This window comes from Gallus gallus, chromosome 5, assembly GCF_016699485.2.
Source record: "Gallus gallus isolate bGalGal1 chromosome 5, bGalGal1.mat.broiler.GRCg7b, whole genome shotgun sequence".
In the NCBI taxonomy this organism is placed as follows: domain Eukaryota; kingdom Metazoa; phylum Chordata; class Aves; order Galliformes; family Phasianidae; genus Gallus; species Gallus gallus.
The window spans coordinates 19,043,040-19,064,361 of record NC_052536.1 but is presented as its reverse complement, the minus strand read 5'-3'; the positions used below and the strand labels follow the sequence as shown (position 1 = coordinate 19,064,361).

The 21,322-nt window shown below is 40.4% G+C and overlaps 3 protein-coding genes across 8 annotated transcripts in view; 1 reads left to right on the top strand and 2 right to left on the bottom strand.

Moving 5' to 3' along the window:
* The window catches only part of C11orf74 (C11orf74 homolog), a 39,386-nt gene extending 32,093 nt beyond the window's left edge, over positions 1–7,293 (bottom strand). For 2 of the 3 annotated variants that reach the window (NM_001286248.2, XM_015286996.4), the window contains exon 1: positions 7,216–7,293. The gene's annotated coding sequence lies outside the window, so the exon portion shown is untranslated. 3 annotated transcript variants of the gene reach the window in all.
* RAG2 (recombination activating gene 2) overlaps positions 1–9,974 on the top strand; it is a 565,728-nt gene extending 555,754 nt beyond the window's left edge. For 3 of the 4 annotated variants that reach the window (XM_040700890.2, XM_040700891.1, XM_025150704.3), the window contains one exon: positions 7,563–9,974. In XM_040700890.2, coding sequence (XP_040556824.1) covers positions 7,563–9,180 — 1,618 coding nt within the window. In that variant the 3' untranslated portion in view covers positions 9,181–9,974. Of the gene's footprint in view, positions 1–4,339; positions 4,485–7,562 lie in introns of those variants that run through there. The other variant, NM_001305057.2, reaches the window with a different exon arrangement.
* A 4,039-nt stretch (positions 9,975–14,013) lies between these two features.
* Positions 14,014–21,322, bottom strand: part of RAG1 (recombination activating 1) — a 9,866-nt gene continuing 2,557 nt past the window's right edge. Inside the window, exon 2 of the mRNA NM_001031188.2 lies at positions 14,014–20,968. Within this exon, the coding sequence (NP_001026359.2) occupies positions 17,817–20,942 (3,126 nt within the window). The 5' untranslated portion in view covers positions 20,943–20,968 and the 3' untranslated portion in view covers positions 14,014–17,816. The remainder of the gene's footprint in view (positions 20,969–21,322) is intronic.

The window sequence follows — 21,322 nt, the reverse complement described above, 5'->3', positions numbered from 1 at the left end:
GAGGAGCTATACCTACATGTTCCACCTATTTTCCATTACATTGAAGAACTGCACAGTCTTATTCTACCAGCCTAAATAAAAGCACAGATGTCAGCATTCAGAGTACACATTCCTGAAATTGAACATGTGCTTAGGATGGATGATACCATTACAGGGTGTTCAGAAACTGAGCTCAACCTATCAAAGTTTTTGTATTTTTCATTCCACTGTGGTTTTCTGCTGTTCCCCACCTATTTTATTACTGGGCCTTTCTTAAACGAACTCCACAGTGTGTTAGCTGCAGAAAAGCTTTGTAATGTAAACAACTGAAACCAGACTGACCAGAAGACTGTCAGGAGGAAGAAAAAATAACGTAGGCTATTTTAACATACAATAACAGATTGGAATAAACCCACCGTTTAAGGATTGGATACGCTCTCACCTCTAAGAATGAAATGACGACATTGTTCAGATGGAGAGCAACTACCACTGAAACCAAAACTTTCCTTTTTTCTCCTAAAGGGCATCAAACTAACTCAAGTGTCAAGGAAAGTAAGGCAAAGACGTCTGATGCTCTCCCTGTGCTGGTTTTGAATAGTTAAATTTGGATTCAAATATTAGTAAGAGATTCATTTGAGCAGCAACTATTATTTCTTCTTTCCGCATCTCAATCCTGCTCGTTCATCCAAATTACTATAATGAGGTTTCTTGAGGCGATCATCCATTTAGTCTTGCTGATCATCAGCAGATTGTACAAAATCAATTTTATATCTCAAAATGCAGTCCTCTTCACAGCAGTTTAAGCCAAACCAGAAATCTCTGCACTGAATCACGGAGCAGATCAAGTGAATATTAGCATGATTTCAATTACGCAGTTATTAGTTCCATTAAACAATTTTTAAAGCGCAGTGGAATATGGTTTTCCTACATTTTTGAGTACTCCAGTACTGCTGGCATAGCTTAGTCAGGTGGCCACACTATGAATTTGCTCTACCAAAAGTAATTCTCAATTAAAATAAGGATATTCAGAAATACACATAGATCGCTTGTGGACTCATGGAAATTATCACTAAATACACCAGTGCTCAAGATTTTGTAAACTATGTACAAATCAGATCAAATACAGATTTATTATTTTTATATCTTATACGCTGTTACCATTGGACTATGCCTGATCTTTTCCTCATGCACAGCCAGTACAGGAACAAATCTGTCACAACTAACTTTTTCCAAAGGAGTTTCTAATGCTTAAGATCTCACTAACACCTCATAAATGCAATCTTACTCTTTTACAACCCACAATACAGAACAAAGCAGCAAACATTTCTCTAGCTGCTCACATCCACAAAGGTTTCACATATCGATCTGTACTAGAAAGACCTTAATTTTAGAGACTCTTTTGGCCTGGCTACTTCAGCAAGGAGGCATGGAAAGCTGCAACCTCAGCATGTCCTTGAATGTTTTTGGTTGCATGTGGACACAACACAAGCATCCCAGGATGACACTTAAAAAGTGGGCCAAGGGAAAGGAGTGATCCTGCGGGCTCTTGACTGCACTGAGAAAGGCATAAAACATTTTTAGTGGTGCAGAACAGAAGGTTACCCACTCTCCAGAAGGCAGTCAGCTGTTTCCTTGCTGGCTAAACAGCTGCAGAGCTACGGTTGCAGAAGAAAGCCTCCTGCCCACAGTCCTGCCCTACTTCTCTTCCCCCCACCCATCCACCCTGACAGCAGAAACCCCTGGCCACCGCCAGCTGCAGGGCAAGCCAGACACAGGAATGAGCCGGAAACAAAAGTTGCAATTACAAAGCACAAAAACTTTCAAATGATGCTTCTTGCAGTACCTCTCAATTCAGTGTGATCTGCAGCAGCTAATCCTATTTAAATCAGCTGGATGCTTGCCACTGCCTTCAGCAGGAGAAGGTCTTAAGGGCGCACACATAATGCATCAGCAATTTGCTTGAATGGGAGCTGCATCTGCTTATGTAAGTGCATTACCAAGCCTCAAAGTCGACCTTCCTGATGGTCAAAAAACACAGGCCTCTCACACAGCTTGCAGAGGGTTTTACAGGATGTGTAAGGGCTTTAATTGCAAGTAAGCACATTGATTCTGCTCAGTTTCAGTGCTATTAATGTTAGTCCCATACACGATCAGAGGATTTAGGCTTTCGTTATTGTTGAGTTGGGGTTTTTTCTTGGTTGTTTGATTATTATTATTCTTTTTTTTTATGAATTTCCAATTGCTTCACAAGTGATATGCACTTTAAAGACCACCTAGAGACCTTTGACAAAGGGTGACATCTCATGTGCTCAGACACTTCTGAAGCACAGTAGCCACCGTCCCCTGCAGTGTGATCTTCCAGGATGTTACCATCAAAGCACAGCTGGATGTAATCAGCTGTTTTAAACCAGGCCTACAAATAAAGCCCTGTAACTCATATGTTAAACACTGTTTACTGATGGTTTTGGATGAGACAGAACACTGAAGACTCTAGGACACTGGATTCCACACGCCTTCTTTCCTCTACAGGTTTGAGCCCTGGGCTTTGACTAAATATCTAGCCACATATTTGCATCCTGAATGGTCACTTCCACAAACAAGTAGGATGGCATCCCCTGTCCTGCCTCCCTGAAGTGTGTTGCTGTAACCCATTGAGAACCATCTCCACTCCTGGGATGGAGGTTTACTGGCAGAAAATATATTGACAGGCGTGGAAATATCTCAGTGCAACTTGGAATTTCTTGGGATAAAAATGTAAATCATATATTACCTAATTTAGTGTAGTAGGAGAAAATGAAGTGAAACAAAGCATCTCCATGACAATGAGCAATCTGCTGAAAACACAGCATGTCAACGTTATTAAAACAGAAAATAGTGAAGAAGTCTACTGATTCATTTTCACCTTGGTTCTCTGCCAAATAGTTTCAAGTTGCAAACCCTGGATATTCCTGCTGTGAACTGCACAGTTCTGAACATGATTTTTCTGCCTTGTAGATACATTATTCCAAAGCTACCGGCTGCTTGCAGCAGTTCCAAAGCAGTTTGTCAGTGACAGTTACAGAAGGCCATTTTGGACAGACCACATCCTCATCCAAAACCAACATGATGTTGCCAACAAACTTTAATTTCTCTGTCTTCTCATCCACAGTAATTGGGAAAAGAATTTCTAGAGATAAGACACGTCAAGTAGCAGAAGGAGAATAAAATGAATATAAAATATTAAACAAGACAAGCGGAGGTTGGATTTTATCTTAAATATTTGTATCTCCTTTGCCAGTAGATCTTTTGATCTCAGATCCAAACAAGAGTTAGACTATGTGAAGCACTCAGTACGAATCTGTCAAATATCATCTAAGCACTACGGAAAATACAAATACATCTGATCTGAATACCCTTAAGTCATGGGTGAAGCTAAGTTCTCTGGCCTTCAACTCTGCAGTACTTTCCTTTGCTCTTTGTTTCGCTGGAGAAGTAATAGGCCCATGTGGACAATACGGGGCACAACACCATACAACTGCTGTATTTCAAATGAGAAACTCTACCACATCCTATCTGCATTACAGTTTTTCAATGTCTTAAGATGATTTTTCACAAACATTGGATGTGTTTGCTTTCCTGCACAAGCGAAATTCTATTACAAGCTGTTCTTATTTCTGTTCTCGCTGCAGTTTCAACTGGGAGACGAGGCATTTCTAAAATACTGTGTGGCAGATGTTGTAACTCAGGAGTGAGTGAAATAGGTTCAAGGAAACAGAAGCAAGGAGCTATGAAGAGTGGATTGTTTTCTGGGTTGTTCAGTTTACTTGCTGTGCTGTGTTATATAAGTGCTTTATCCTCTGTGCCCCAGCACTGCTTGCTGCTGAAAGGATATGTTCCCACAGGACTTTGCAGAGTCTAACTTGAAGAAAAGCTCTGTGAATCTGATGAAAAATGCCACAGAAGGGAGCAAAGTTTTCATTCTTTAAGATCTAATCAGAGGGTCGCTGACTTCAATGGACTTTGGACTGGAAATTCAGTCAGTCCTCACTCATTCTTTTACTACACATTGAAATTAGTATACCTTTGAGGACACAAAAAAATTACTTCAGCTTGTATTTTTACACTACACTGGCACCAAAAAATTCCAAAAAAAAAAGACCCAAGCTTGATGGGTTAAGCAGAGTAAAGAATTAAGCTACAAAGAAGTGCATGCTCCAAGCTTTAACAATTGTTCAATCGGTTCAGCTGCAAAGAGTTAAAGCTCCTAAAGGCTGGTGGGTTTCTTGTTGTGCCATCTGAAGACGAGAGAGGAAAGGGGAAAAAAAAAAAAGAAGAAAAAAAAACGGTCACAGCCAGTTAGGCACAGTAGACCGAGTTCTCAGGAACACATCTGCAAATTGAGCAGATAGATTCCCCTCCATGCCACAAGCCCCTGTGCTGTCAGAGAAGATTCCTCAAAGTGCTCACGTTTGAATCTCAATTACATAGAAAGATTTTGGAGGACACAAAAGCACTCCATCAGCCAGGTACGTCTGACTTACTGTTTTACCCAGAGCAAACTTGGTTGATACACTTAACAAAATTTTTAAATACTATTTCTCAAAACAGTTGCTTTCTTAATCCTCTTTATGGAGTACTTCAAAGCTCTGCAGGTGTCTGGATATTATCTCAATTGTGAAGAATTTGGAAAGAGCACTTGCTTGCTGTTTTGCAAAAGGAGACCCTACGGATCAGTCAGAAGAAAAGAAAAAATATATAATATTGCAAAACAAATTTAATTGTACTGTGGATAACTGTGTTGCTGCCAAGTTACAAATAATTACAAACTAGTGACAGAGTTTGATGGTCAGCAAGCAGCATTTACCAACTAAGACTCCATGCTATCCTGCAATCTGTTTTCTCTTCATGTCTAATCAGTGCTGTTCAAATACCTTATTTTATAACTGAAAGGCGCTTTTGGTTTGCTGCAGTTCATAAGATCTAATCATTTTCTGTTTGGCAACATTCCAATTACTGTGAAATTAACATGAATACGGGTGTTGTTTTGTTGGGGTTTTTTTTTTATGTCACGTTGCTAATAGCTTAGAGGTGGAAATCAGCACAGCCCAAGATCAGCCACACAATGTGAACACACTACAAGTAGCACGAACAACCTGGAGAGACAAAACAACCCCAGCAAGGGCCTAAGGAGCTACTGCTGTCACAGAAGCCAGGATAAAGATTCTCTCCTTCACTTGCTGAACTGCTTACTTATTTAAAGGCCAAGGAATACTAAGCAATGACAAGGAGGAAGTGCTTTTAAGTATGTTTTATTTAACCTGCACATTCTGTATGTCTATCAATCTCATTTTTAATTATTTTCATTGGTCTTTTCTCCACTCTATCTCCAACAGTTGCTCTGGATAGTATACACTTAAGAACTCAACACTGTCAACACACCAGTTAAACTGACTGCCATTTTTAATACTCCTTATTTTTTATTTCAAATACAAACCAGCAGGAAAATACCGTAATCCTAACTTACTGCTGTGCTCACGGCATCCTTAGTGTGGAAGTTCAGTTACTTTACTAAAGACTGTAAAAACAAAGAAGCTACATAACTACACAATATGAAAGACAGGAAATACAACCCAGTAAACCCAAATTTGTGTATACTCCTCTGAAAAGACCATTTTTTTGATAGCTGTAAGAAACAAGCAACGAAGATTTCTGTTCAGCGTCTCATCTGAATGTAAACAATTTGGCAAACTTCTCTTTATGCAAATAATGACAAAATCAACCTCAGAATGGGGTTAGCTAATTTAACTGACTCCTAACTGAACTTTGCTTACAGTGCAGTACTTTTGAAGAGGAATCTAAGCACAGAAAGAATCACCACCTTTAGGCATTCAAGACCAGGCCGGATGTGGCTCTGGGCAGCCTGGTCTGGTGGCTGGTGACCCTGCCCACAACAAGGGGGTTGAAACTAGATGATCTTTGAGGTCCTTTTCAACCCAGGCCATTCTATGATTCTGTGACAGAGGCACTCAGGCCAGTCACACAGCAAGTGCTGCTTCACCATGATATTTGAATGATACCGCAATACACAAAAAGAAAATTGATCATTTCTTTCTTTTTCTTTATTTTAATTGGCAACAGTAGGGGCTGTGTCTTCCTACCCACATGCAATAGCCCAAGCACATCTGATGAGGCTCATGTATCTGCAAAAGCATTTAATGGCAGATCCACACAATAGCACTGCAGCTTGCACACCAGCAAGTGGGGCAGGCAGGAAGTATATTAACAGCATACAGCAGTTCTGATTGTACATGCAAACATATTCAGATGGCAGTTTGAGGTAGCCAGCGTCATCAGTCCCACAAATGAGCCCCACAGTGAATCTTGCTGTAAGCACTGCTGTTCTGGAATCCCCAGGTTTTAATGGCACACCACTAGAAGATATTCATCCTTCCTTAAAGAAGAAGGAATCCTCTGTTTCTTGCTTTTGCTATTACAGCAAAATGAAAACCAGGCACAATAAAAACACAAATCCTAAAGAATGTGAAAAGAGAAACTGTATTTCAAAATGTGGAGGGACTTTTGGCAGGGCTTTTTCTTCAAATAGTGCACTTTGAAGCTAGCTCACAACTTTAACTTATGCAGATTTGGCAAAGGCTGCACCCAAGAACTGGTCACTGCCTGAAAGGCACAGTTGTGCTGTCACTACAGACTGGTCAGCCACTTTCCTCCCCGGCATCTTTGCTCTCCCGAGCAGTGTTACAGCGCAGGCTGACTGCACTAACTATTTTAGATTTTTGAACAAACATGTATAAAAAATAGCTTGGAGCCTACTCATGAAAGCATACAACATGACGAATCCAAACTGCAAACCCCACAGATGAATGTGATGGCAAGACAAAAGCACGGGGCAGTGAACCCATCGATCCTGAACAGAGCCAGGCAGCGTGCGGGCACTAACACGGTTAGAAACACGGCTGGGGCCGACTGCTCCGACATGTCTTCAACTCATCTTGATGTCTGCCTTGTAGTCCCTCACGCTGTTCAGCTTAAGGAGGCCGGTCCCACGAGCCGGGCTGGCCGGGAAGCACAGCCGAGCCCAGGCGAGCATTTCGGGGCCTGTGTGCTACGAGCTCCCCCCCACCGCTCCCAGAGCTGCAGGCCCCGCGCAAGCACCCGCCTTCCGCCAGCGTTCGGGGGCGGGTCCGCCCGCTGGCGGCAGAGATGCGGAAAGGCCCCGGTCCTTGCGGCCCCACTCACCGCCTGTGGACCCCGTCGCACCCGGGGCGGCCTCGGAGACGAGCCCGGTAGAGCCGCCAAAGGAAAACTACCGGCCCCAGCAGGCCCCGGGGCCGGCGTTTCCATGGGAGCCCCGAGGCCGGTGTGCGGCCTTGACTGCGCTGCTCGAGTGGAAGCAGTAACGCTGGCCCGGCAGCCACGAATGCAAGCGTTATGCTTGTAAATATCACCAGGTTCTTGACAAAATTCCACAGAACTGGCATGCAGTTTAAATGACGAGAGAACTGTCATGCAATTTTAATGCCATTTATTCAAATAGATACTCTCACAGTGTTCAAAACAGCTTTCTTTTGTGTTGTTTGCCTCAGATACCGCAAGATGACCCAACCAGCAGATGCAATGTCACTGCAGATGGTATCAGCTGTCAGCAATTCATCTTTGCTTCAGCCAGGTTCTTCCCTGCTGAATTTTGATGGGCACGTCTTCTTTTTTGGGCAGAAGGGATGGCCGAAGAGATCCTGTCCCACGGGTGTTTTCTTCCTTGATATAAAGCAGAATGAGCTCAAAATGAAACCTGCTGCCTTCTCTAGGGATTCATGTTACCTTCCCCCACTCCGCTACCCAGCTATTTGCACACTTAGAGGCAACGGGGAGTCTGATAAGCACCAGTACATCATTCATGGTGGGAAAACACCTAACAATGATCTTTCTGATAAGATTTACATTATGAGTATGGTAAACAAAACTACCAAGAAAACCACATTTCAGTGCATTGAGAAAGATCTAGGTGGAGATGTCCCTGAAGCTAGATACGGACATACAATTAATGTAGTTCATAGCCGGGGAAAAAGCATGATTGTTATATTTGGAGGTAGATCATATATTCCTCTTGCACAGAGAACTACTGAAAAATGGAATAGTGTAGTTGACTGTTTGCCATCTGTGTTTCTTGTTGATTTTGAGTTTGGATGCTGTACGTCATACATACTTCCAGAGCTTCAAGATGGACTTTCCTTCCATGTTTCAGTTGCCAGGGATGATACAATCTACATTCTGGGAGGCCATTCACTTCAAAACAACACCCGGCCTCCCAGCCTATACAAGCTAAAAGTTGATCTCCCGCTGGGCAGCCCATGCGTGACCTGCTCTATCTTGCCAGGGGGAATATCTGTGTCGAGTGGTATTGTGACTCAGACTGGTGATACTGAATTTGTCCTTGTTGGGGGCTACCAGTCTGACAACCAGAAACGGATGATCTGTAACACTATAGTTTTGGAAGATAATAAAATAGAGATTGTTGAAAGGGTGAGCCCAGACTGGACACCTGATATTAAGCACTGTAGGATGTGGTTTGGCTGTGATATGGGCAAAGGGTCCGTATTGTTGGGCATTCCTGGGGCCAACAAACAGTTAATCTCAGATGCAAACTACTTCTACATTTTGAGATGCAACAAAGCAGAAGAGGATGAAGAGGAAGAACTGACAGCACAAACATGCAGTCAGGCATCTACCGAAGACCAAGGAGACTCCACTCCATTTGAAGATTCCGAAGAGTTTTCTTTCAGTGCTGAAGCCAGTAGCTTTGATGTTGATGACATTGATACTTACAATGAAGATGATGAAGAAGATGAATCAGAAACAGGGTACTGGATCATCTGCTGTGCCAGCTGCAATATTGACATTAACACCTGGGTGCCTTTCTATTCAACAGAACTCAACAAGCCTGCAATGATCTTGTGTTCCAGTGGGTCTGGCCATTGGGTTCATGCACAGTGTATGGATCTGTCAGAGAGCATGCTTCTACAGCTCTCAGAAGCAAATGTCAAGTACTTCTGCAATGAGCATGTTCACCTTAATAAAGGGCTGCAAACACCCAAAAAGGCAGTGCATCTGAAAAAGCAACCCATGAAACGACTACACAAAAAGAAAACCATGAAGTTAACCACACCAGTGAAAAAGTCTTTTCTTCGGAGATTATTTGAATAGATTTGTACCACTGATTTGTGTTCAGCTGGGAGACTAAAACAGCTAGCAATGGTTGAAACAAAGTGGGTTCCTGAGGTTCTTACTGATCATTTTATTGAATTGATATTATCTCAATATTTCAGTTATATTTCAAAGCTCTTGAACGTTTTTTTGTTTCTTATGTATGTTTTGTAGTATCCATATAGGAAACTCATCACAGAGGGCATCGTACAAACACACTGTCAGATATTGATAACTCAGTGCTGTATTCTTTACAATAGTGTAACTTACTCTCCAATCGTTCCCAGTAGATGTGGTAGAACTGCTTGTAGGAAGAGCTGTTATCTCATGTACTCAGTGGTGTTAGCATCTGTCAGTAAACAAAGACCATACTGCCCTTTTTTTTTTTTTTTATCTTAGTGAGTAGTTCTAGAAATATTTGGCCTAATTTGTAACTGCCTTACTCCAATTTTATGTTAGTGTAATGAGCTAAAATTAGACTAATTAATCTGTTCTTAAATTGAAGTGATTTTTAAGTCCCTTGTGTCAGAAATAATGGCATATTCAGACACTGAGGATCAGTTTTCTTCAGGGACTTCCATTACGAAAATCTTTCTTTTCGAGCATTTAATTCTGGATATGTTTTTATTTTGAAAGGTACTGAATGGTTATGTGTCAGTTTTGACTAACTTTAAGGATTATCACCTCACAGTAAAAATTAAATTGTGTTTTTAAACCACTGTGCTCAACAACTGCTTTGCATTTGTATTTTTTAAAATGTATTAGTCAGATAATAAAGTTTGTCATAAAAATGAGTGGGTTATTTTCAGCTATTCATGGAGTAAATCAAACACTGCAAATCTCAAAGTCTAGGAAAGGACAGTATATGTGCTTGGGAGGTCCATCTAAAGTCTGTAAGGGGTCTGGCTTCACAGCTGCCACATGCTGTGAGCTCCCATTGACTTTAGAAGTTCCTTTTGATGAACAGGACTTTTATCATTTATTCCAGGTCTTCCCTTGCACGTTTCTTTCTCTGCTCCTGCAGGGTGGCTGTGTAGAGTGTGACAATATGAAAGTACAAGTTGTTGCTCTGGGCGACTCATTGAGCCAGTGTTGCATCATGAGGGTAAAAACAAATGCAGCTAGCTGCTCAAAGCATGGGGGCAAGATTGGATTCAGATTGAAAAGGACACTGTGAAGGTTGAATAGCCCAAGAGTTTACTAACATGTTCTGGAATCTTTTATTGGCTATCTGTAAAGCCTCATCATTTTTTACTTGATTTTTTATTTTTATTACTGTTCCAAACATCTTTTCAAAAAATCAATACCATCCATTCAACATTTGTGAGCCAACACTAATAGCGTAGTATTCACAGTCCAGTTCTTGTGCTGGAGTCCTGAATAGAAAGGAAAAGCAGCAGGAGCAGCTGTCAGCCATCTGATCAGTATGTGCAGACCCTGAGCAGCCACCCCTTTCAAAAGCAGCAATGTGTTCCCATCAACACAAATGCGTACGCACAATCCTCCCCTTGACACCTTCACAAGTCAACAGTAGAGGATAGTAAAGGGTAACAAGACAAAATTTCTATTTCCAACCACTTATATTCTGAAGGAGGTTATAGTGTGGGTAGAATTTGTAAATGGAAGTAGATCATCCTGAGACTTGTTTCATCCATTTTTACATTAGTGTAAATCCATAGATTTAAATGGTAGTTTCCTCTTTCCTCAAAACATACACAGAATAAATAAGGCTGTATGTTTTTCAAAGGAATAAATGAAAGTTAGAGACACGTAAAATCCTTCCAAACTGCTAAAATTCGATAGACAATATCCCTTTTTGTAGGTTAGTCATAGGTATTACTCAGCCAAATTGTCATTAAAATATACATTCAGCACACGTTACGAACTTCATTTACATCAACAGCAAACAATCTCCACATTAAAATTCAAGAACATCATCACAACACCGACAGGAAGACAATAGATGCACACAACAGAAATTCACCCCTCATCCCTTCACCACTGTACAGCAGTGCAGGACTCCTCACAATTACTTCAGTCCCTGGCAGTAGCCAGGTTGTGTTTTGCCTGTTACCCAGTTGCTATCGATATCTCAAAATCCTGAGGAGCCACACTGGGCAACAGATTTGTTTGGTCTGTGACTTTTTTAAATGAATGTGTCACTTGATAAGGAGGGAGAAATTGCTTAGTCAAACTGTGTCCCAGCCTAGCAGCGAAGGGTAGTAGAACAAGCATTAAATCACATTTCAGAGTTACTGCTGCAAGAGTAAATCATAGGTAAAGTAAAATATAAAATTCCTAAGGACTCGGACATAAAGAAGTGTATGACCATCGACCTGTGAATGAAGATGCTTCACATAGCATTCAAGGTTGCAGAAAATACTTAATTATTTGATAATTCTGATTAAGCTTTTGAGGCATGTACTTGTTAGAGCATTGATCGTCTTTAAAACCAGCTAATCAATACGTTTCTTTCTCGTGCAGGGTAGAATTAGAGGATAAAATTAAGCAGATTTGAGTGCAGAAGTAAATCCCTATTGTGTCTGCATCCTACTGACCTGTGTGTTTTGTAACCACAACAAGCAGCATCAGGGTTCTCAGTCACATTTTAGCGTTGCTGTTGTTATCATCAGGTTTTAAGATAATAGCATATGGTTTTACTGCTTGTGGAAGGTACTTAAATGCTGAAGTGCCTAATTAATCTACAGGAAAGGCACAGCACAAACTTTAGTGGTAGCACTAAAACATGTGTCATAGTTCAGAGTGACTCATTGCACCAAAAGACCATTGAAAAGAGTGGCCACTGGGAACCCAAAGCAAAAGGAAAAGATTGTGTTCAGATTGAAAAGGAATCTGTAAAGTTATTTACTACTAGATTTAGTGCAGTGCAGACAGAAGGACGTCCTTAATTGTTGTAAGGATTGGTGACTCTAGCTCCCTCCATATTTGACTCCTACCCTCTCCCATTTCAAGCAAAAATAACTTCTGAGAAGAGCTTGGGAAAACTCCTGTTTTGTACTTGTATTTGGGCTTTGGAAATTGTCCCTCTTTAACAAAAAGGCGAGATAAACGTTGTAAAAACCTTCTGATTTCTCAAAACATGCATTGGCCACTACGACGTATGCAGAACCACCTTCTGTCGGTAGTTATTGTGATTTCTCTTGTTCAAAATGCCCATCTTTAGAGGAAGAGCTGGGCAATGAAAATACAGCAGTTTCACCTTTTGACATCTCTGCTGGTGTTGCTAGAAAAACTGCTAATTAAATCCTTTCTAAAGTGTCTTTTGGGACTATGGGCAATATTAAGCTTGATGAAAAAGGTAGAAAAGCTCCCATACTAAAGAGTTGGAGCTGATTATTTCTTTGAAAATTATGCTATATTCAGTCACCTGGAACAACAGACTGAAGAACAGTGGTGGTAGACCTCATTATTCTTCATCTGATTCTGATTTTAGTGAGAATACATGGAAAGTAAATTTCAGTCAGTTATTATGGCCAGTAGGGAGAGGGAGGTGATTGTCCCCCTCTACTCTGCCCTTGTAAGTCCCCATCTGAAGCACTGCGTCCAAGCCTGGGGCCCCCAATACAGGAGGGATGCACAGCTGTTGGAGTGGGTCCAGATGAGGGCTGAAAAAGAAGATAAAAGGGCTGGAGCACCTCTCCTGTGAAGAAAGGTTGAGGGAGCTGGGCTTGTTTAGCTTGGACCTCATGCAGTCTTCCTGTACTTGAAGGGAGCTGACAAGCAGGAGAGGAACTTCACATATTTACATGGTCTGATAGTGACAGGACAAAGGGGAATGGTTTTAAACTAAAACAGGGTAGATTTAGGTTAGATGTTAGGAAGAATGTTTTTACTCAGCGGGTGGTGAGACACTGAAACAGGTTATCCAGAGAAGTTGGGGGTGCCTCATCCCTGGATGCATTCAAGACCAGGTTGGATATTGCCCTGGGCAGCCTAATCTAGTGGCTGTCGACTCTGCCTGTGGCAGGAGGGTTGGAACTAGATAATCTTTAAAGTCTCCTCCAAACTAAGCCATTTTGTGATTCTATGATTATTAATTTGGAATAAAGGAATGAAATCATCCCAATTTACCAGGAAGCTGTCTGGGGGGAATGGTTTTGTGTTTTGTTCTGTTTGGTTTTTGTTGTTCATTTTTTTTAATGAGTTCCATTTTTCCATCCAGAAATTTTTATTTATTGTCAGCTGAGAGAATTAAGTTGGTTATGTAAAGTCTAGAAATTAGGTATCTAATTACCTGATTGCAGCAGGAAATCAGGTAGCTAATAATGTAAATGCTCAATTTGCTCAGCATTAATTCCATCCAGACTAGTTGGTTTATGTAAGTTACTTGACCCTGAGATATCAGTGGAAGGAAAGAAAGACTTTCCTATCTGGAGTAAAGGAAAACTAAAAATGATGAACTTAAAGATAGATCCAAACTAGCCTTTGCAGCTTTGATGCAAAGGATGCACAGAAGTCGGTAAAGAGGTTTAGTGCAGTAACGTGGACATAAAAGTGAAGGCTGATTTTTAACAAATACCGGGGTGGTGTTTGTAAATGAAGCAAAAGTTATCTTCAGCCTAAATGAAACTGGTTTTACTTTCCTGTCAAACAGCTGCCTGTGGGGAAAGGTGCAGAAAGGGCTGTTGAGATGCGTGGAGCAATCTCCATTTTTGTTAACCTGGTGACCTCAGAACAGGGCTGGAATCCCAGCTGAAGTCTCTGGGTATTAGAACAGTCCAAATAAAATAGCACGCACAGTCTAGATGAAAAATGAGACTGTTACCACAACCTTATGTGCACAGTCAAAAAAAAACTACAAAGAAATAGAAATTCAGAAACTTAAATACTTGTAAGACCTTTATTTTAAACAAGTGTTACAAATAAAGAAACTGTAATACAATAAGAAAAAGTAAAACGATGAAGCTGTGCTGTGAGACAGCACGCAGAACTCAGTGCAGTGAGAAACTGGCATAATGTAAATATCTAAAGCTTGTGTCTGAACTACCTGAGTAGACGACAAAGCTGGTTTGCTTAGAGTCAATAGAATTATTCCTGCGAGGAAAAAAATATGTGAGACCACAGCCAAGACTTCTCTTATATTCACATCATTTCATAAGAAGGCAATTCGTAATCTGAGGCCCTTGAATAAAACTAACAAAACAAGGCACATAACGTCATTGTATAAAGAATACAGTCAATAACATTTCAAAAAAAAAAAAGAAAAGCATTCACCTTGAAGTAGTTACTGACAGATTTTTACAAAGTATTAGCATAGAAAAAGGAAATGTGAAGGTTTGAGAGAGTACCGTGAATAAAAGTGTCTCCACTTTTCTAAAGCCTCTTCAAAACCAAAAAGCTTAACAATAGGCTGAGTAAACAAATGATGCACCTGTCTGCAGTCCAAATGTGTTTTCTCTGGGACGCATGCCTGCGTGCATGCAGCATTGTTATTTTATTCCTGTTTACATAGCTCCACTTGCAGGTACCTACCCTTTCAGTTCTGTTTGTTTTAATGAGTTCAAAACTCTCAAAGAGTCTCTTGATTTACATAGAATGTCAACAATGGGGGGGAAAAAAAAAGATTAAAGTAGATTCAAGCCTGAAGAAAAGGAAAAAGAAAATATTAACAATTGCCTGTGTCAATTGTTCTGCCCACAGTTGGTGGGACATGAAACGTGTTTTGACAGCTCCATAGTATTTCACAACAGAATACTTCCTTATCCTCCTGCCTGCCTGTGTCCCAGCCCGTGCACTGTTCAGCCTGATGAGTTCATGACTTCATTGTGAGAAATCAGACATATATGGATGAAATGTACTCAAGTCTTTTGAATAGAGCGGGACAAATCACTTGCTCTTCTGTAAGCAGCATGTTAAAGTTAATTTGGAATTTGAAAATGTCAGTGAAGTCACTGAGATTTTGTGTGCAAAATGACCAAAGTCTGGGCAGTCCCTCCAGTGGTGCGTATGCAGTGCAAGAAACAGGCTGGGATTACTTGTGGGTGAAATTCACTCTTGTGCAAAAACAACATAGACCACTTAAACGAGGTGAAAATCACCGTGAGCTCAGTCAGGACTATTAAACTAGGCCTCAGGCTATTCAAGCAGAGGAGGATTGAAAATTAAGGTAATACAATTACCCTAAATAGGTATACAACGGAACAAAAAAGTGTGCAACTATTTGCATAATGAAATATAGTGTACCAAAAATACAAAGCATGTCTGCATTTACTGCTAAAGGATATTCTTTGCCATACAGGTGATACCTAGACTCCATGGGAAGCAGTTGTACTTCTCTGCATTTATTAGTAAAAAATGATACTTACGTAAACCTGGCATTTATGCTCTATGTGAAGTACTTGTTTTATTCAAAGAATTGACAGAAGTGATTTAATCTAGAAATGAACACTCAGTAAGTGCAGATGTACATGGTAAACCATATAAAAGACTGCTGTTCTTACGACTGCTTAGCAAATAAGATGTTGTAAGAAAAAGACATTATTTCTAGCCTCAAATTTTGACGTAATGTTAAACTATATATAAAGAAACCCTATTAAAACTAAATCCTAAATTACAAAATACCTTAAAAATTGGATTTAAAATAATAAAATCAAAAGAAAGACATTATCAGAATATCATTATTTTTTATACTTGTTTCTAATGCTTAACTCTATTTCTTCATAGTCCATAAATAGTAAATACCAGACCCTCAAAGATTTAGTAAATAACAAGAGCAAGATATTACTAACAGAAACCTCAGACCAGTAGTCCTTTTGTTCCCTGACACTCACAAACCAACTCCTGCCACATAAAAATAAAAACACAAAGTGTGGGATTTTTAGATCTGTGCTTTGTTTGTGCGTTTAAACTTGTTTCTGAAGTATTTCTTCAGATAGAGTCATACTCTAGCTACAGGTGCTAATCTGAAGGGCTAGGCAATTTAGGGATATCTCAGATACTTCTGAGTATATTTCTGGACTATATCATTGAATAAAATCCACATAATTTTAACATTAATTTTTTTTTAGATGTAAGCTACCATTAAATGCTTACATTATGTATGCATGCATGCATTCAATGGTTGAGTCACACACTTGAATTTAAGCTTGCATTTGAGCACTGCTGAATGAAGGTCTAGACTTGTTCATTTGCACTGGTGATATGTCCAGAAATAATTTAGTTTCCAAATCTCATGGTTTATACACATTAACTTTTGAATCCTTTTATCCACTTAAACCAACGTTATCCAGAAGAATTACTGGTGCAATCTCATCTGATCTAAGCAGCCTTCAGTCGTGTAGCAATAACACTTCAGAAAGGCAAATACTACCAACATAATGGTGCTCCTGATAGAGTTTAAAATGTGAGGAATGCTAACTAAATATTGTTGTAATAATATAAAATACACTATACAGTAATTTCAAGGTAGCTCATTGTTCTTTTCACTATGCCTTTATATAAACTATCCTTGACATTAATAAACATCATTCTTGCCATTTTATATATCTAGAAAATGAAATAAGTGACATATACTAGAAGAGAAAAAGCTCAGTATTGGATAGTGTTATAGCATAACAGAAATGGTAAGGGAACTATTTAATAGGGAAGATCAGAACACTGACATGTACCTGGTAAAGTTAACATCCATCTCCTGAAAAATGGATCTGCTACAACGTTTTTGTCACCTGGTGAAATTGTGGGCTTGCATTCAATGACAATTTAGTGGTGACTTCAGTAAGGCCAGGAATTTACCCAGTAAAATTAAACTGGTACAAAGTATACTACATACTGAAGTCACCATCAAAATCTAAAATTTGTATGAAGCAACAAGCTGCAGAGCAGAGCTTGAATGTGCTTTGTATAGTGAGATAAGCACAAGATACTGTAATGCTGATTTAGGAGCGCAACCACAGGTTTGCATTTTAGAGTAAATGCACTGCAATAAAAATATCTTAAAAAAATTATAGCTACCTTTCTTTTATCTTCATATAGTAAATTAGCATGCTGATACCACCACCTGCTCCTAAGCAGAACTGCAACCTAAACATTAAATGTTTTAAATGTTTGAGATCAAAGTTTGTATCTTTAGTCAGTATATTGTGTAAAAATACCCAAACTTTGTTCATCCCAAAACAATTACCTAACTGTCTCACTGCCAAATCTTGACTTACAAAAGCCAAAGAGCCATCAATAAAATAATCAAGCCCTCTTGAAAAGTAAATAGCAAAATAGCTTATAAAATGAATATAAAAGAACAAATGGCCATGCTCAATTTTTCAGCAACTGTCATAACTTTCCAGTATTATATTCATTCCAAAATACTGTTCTATATAAAACCTTGTTTACTCTGTCTTTCTCACTTAGAAACAACACTCTGAGACCAAAATAAATTCATGGCCCTTCTTTGCAATTTGTTTCGACTTCCCTCTCTCATAACAACTGGTAAACGCACCACTGCATTGCTTCTGTTCAAAGCTTCCAACAGACATGGCATTTCATTGAACTCCACTCAGCACCTTTAAAAGGGAGCATAAAAATGAAAGCTTCAATCTTCCCTGTACTTCTACAGGCCTGAAAAGGAAGCTGTCTCCACTCAGAAAGACTATCACAAACCCAACACCAAATATGTTTTCCATTTAGAGTTCCACTGAATCATTGCTTTCCAAAGAGATCTCCGGTGGCAAAGAATCACCTAAGCCATCATCTGGATCAATCGCAAAGCCCTGGCTTCTTAACGTTTTATGAGCATTCATGAACTTCTGGAGGTACTTAGAGGTATATAGCCAGTGATGCTTTAAGACATCCTCCATTTCATAGAATTTGGACTGCCTCGCATTCATTTTTCGGAACCTCCTAAATAGTTTGTTTCCGGACTCATTTCCTTCACTTGCCCAAGCACCAATGGACCCATCTCTTTCAATGATTTCAGGTACATGAGCAAGGGTTTTGTGGAAATAATTGGTAATCTTGCCCTCATATCTGTATTTAAACTTGGTAGACAGGAGCTCCGCAAAACGCTGTGAATTATAGCTGTACTGGCACAGCAATTCTGGACACTCTTTGGCAGGGCACGAAGATCGCCATACTGGTTTCATTTTCAGATAAAGGTCCATTAGTTCTTTTAGGGCTTCATGCCTTTCCTCACACTTTATTAATTCACATACTGCCTCTACTGTCTCTTTGGACATGAGCTTTCTAGCAAAGTTCCCACTCATCCTCATCATAGGTTTTAATTTCATCTTCTTCCTGAGATGTTTGTCAAGAGTCAACTGCCACCTCTTCCTCTCCTCTTTAGTCGCATCAGGATTCTTATAGACTTCACCAATCTCCATCTGGAAAATCCTGTAAAATTCTGTTGCGTTGCCAATGTCACAGTGCAACGCGTCTATGGAGGGAACAGTCTCTATAAAAGGTTTGGCCGAAACACCCTTCACTCTGTCACGGAGCTCATCAACAGATTCGTGATATGGGTTGGACCTCCATATTTCATATCGCTCCAGATTTTCAGCGTGGCTCCTGGTGATGGAGTGGAAGACCAAATTCTGGGAGGCCTCTAGGCGGGTTGCATCACAGAGGGTACAGATATAAGTGGAACCTGAGGCCTCCAGCCCTTCCACTTCCCTTACAAGTTTCTCATCATAGCCTGTACCTCGAAAGATGAATTTGAATGTTCTCAGGATGCCTCCTATTTCAAGAAGCAGTTCACTGTTCTTCATAGCCTCTCTCTCTGCTATGAGAGGGCTCAGGATTGCTGTCAGAGTTTCATGGTCTGATTCATCAGCCAGCATAAGACACAAGGGTTTGCAACACAACTCTGAATTGGGCTTTACTTCTTCAAAGATCCTTATCCTTTCGTTCTCGTGGTCTATAGCAATGTTCATGACTGTAAATGAAAAGCGTACAGCCTTCTCTGGGACAGCAGGACCACTTCCATGCTTCTCGCTGACATCTCCCATTCCGTCACAGCACTCTTTTACTACCACAGTGAAGGGACCATTCAGATAGTCATCCAGGTTTTTTGCCTTCATGCCCTCCAAGATTTCTTCCTCCATGTCCTTTAAAGCAGAAACCAAGGCTGTATCATATCGAAATCTCTTTGCAATTGTGTCTATTGGGTAGTCATCAATCGAGAGGGGTAGTCCTGATAGTCCATCTATAATTCCCACTTCTGTGTTAGTGGATACATTTTTCAAGGGAGGTTTCCATTCAAAAGGATGATAACCTGGTAAGAGGGCTTTCTCGGCGGTGCGAAGAGCATGCAGTGGCTGGAAAATCTGCCTCCCAGTGACAGCTTTTACAGTTCGGTACATTTTGTGATACTGGCTACAGCTGAGAAAAGTGTTGATTCGTATTGCCAGGCAAACAGCGGGATGAAGTCCAGATCCTCTGCCTTGCATTATAGCCTCCAATTCATCTGCTTGCTTGTGTTCGTTTTTTGCTCTTAAAGCTAGAAGGAACAAAGTCATGCATACAGCCTTTATATCACCACCCTCTTCTTTCTCAGCAAAAGCCTTGACTTGACGTTTCAGTTCTCTCAGACGATGTTTCTGAGCTCTCCTGGTCAAAGACAGAAGATGCTGCCTTGGTCGGCCACCTTTATTTATGGGGTTATAGAGCTCTTTATCTTTCATCTCCTTGTGGTTAGAGAAGTGTTGGCCATATTTTCCGTGCAAGATCTCTTCATCACATTCTGGAACAGGGCATCTTATGCTCAGGCTATCAAGGATGTTCAGGAAGGATTTCACTGGGGTTACCAGATCAGTAGGGAAGCAAGGATACCAGCAGGAAGGGCAATAGCATCCCATAACTTTGATGCAACTGAGAATGCAAGTTCTGCAAAACAAGTGTCTACACGTTGTTTCCACTGGGTCTGCCAAAATATGCTCACAGATCTGGCAAGAGATGGATTTAATGAAATCTGCTGGATAATCAACTGCAAGCAGTTTGGTGCTGAGATGTCTGTTCTTGCAGTTTGTAATCTCTTTCATTACATTTTTGTTCTTTATCACTTGGTTCTTTATGCCTCTGTTAACTCGAGCACGTTCTGCAATGATCTTCACACGTTTGCCATGTTGTACGTTGGGTGGTTGGCTCTTTCTCTTGACTCCCCGGCTGGGCGTGTGGCACACTTCACAGTTTGCAGAGTGGGGCTGCCACTCCATCGTGCTGTTCCTAGGAAAATAAACTTCACATGGAGTATTACTGAATTTCCTGTGGATAATACTCCAGCAGTTGTGACAAAATCGAGTGGGATGGATAGTGTCAACATCCCCTCTCACATCAATCTTGAAAACTTTTGCAATAAGATCTGGCCAAGAGGTTGCTTTTTTCTCTTTCTTTCTCAGAAGCCACAGAGTTTCATCATCTACTGGTCCATGTACTGGATGAGTTCTCTTGTAGCAATCAGTTTTAAACGAAACTCCACAGATGCGGCAAAGTTGCTTCAGGTTATTCTGGTGAGCTGTGTTGTCTTGTATTTTCATGTCATTGACATCTTTCTCAAGTGCTTGCGTATTGCCCATGAAGTCCTTCTGTGTCAGAATTAACTTTTCTCCTCTTGGAACTTCTTCATCTTTATGCAGCGTGATGTTTTTGTCTGTAGAAGCTACCTCTTGTTCTTGATCCTTGTTTATGCATTGGCTTTTATCAGAAGGTTCTTTTTGAAATGGCCTCACTTTAAACAGCTTGAATTTCCATTCAGAAAATTTAGCGTACGGATGCTGAATCTCTTCAGGAAGGTCCATTCGTGATGTTATCGACATCTCTGGTGCGGCAGAAACCAGATCACCTGAGAAAGAAGCTGTAAGTTAGCTTATATTCCAAAATGAGAAACAGTGCCAGTGTCTGAGAATATGCTTTTAATACAATAACTCTAATCACTTTAACTGAGAAATGCTTTTTAAGTTGCTTTGCCCAAGACACCTACAAACTGAGAGATCCAAATGTGGCTGTCCACACAGCACCTCAGAGAAGTACTTGGTTGTGTTTTGACTTTGATCATGAGACATCCACAGTCTATTGTACCACCAATGCATACTGCATACACCCTCTAGTCACCAGGTCCTAATTTCCCAATCTGCCCCCTTCTTCTTATAATTGATTTTGCAGTAAGTAAAGCTGTGATAGACAGCAGAATTATGTT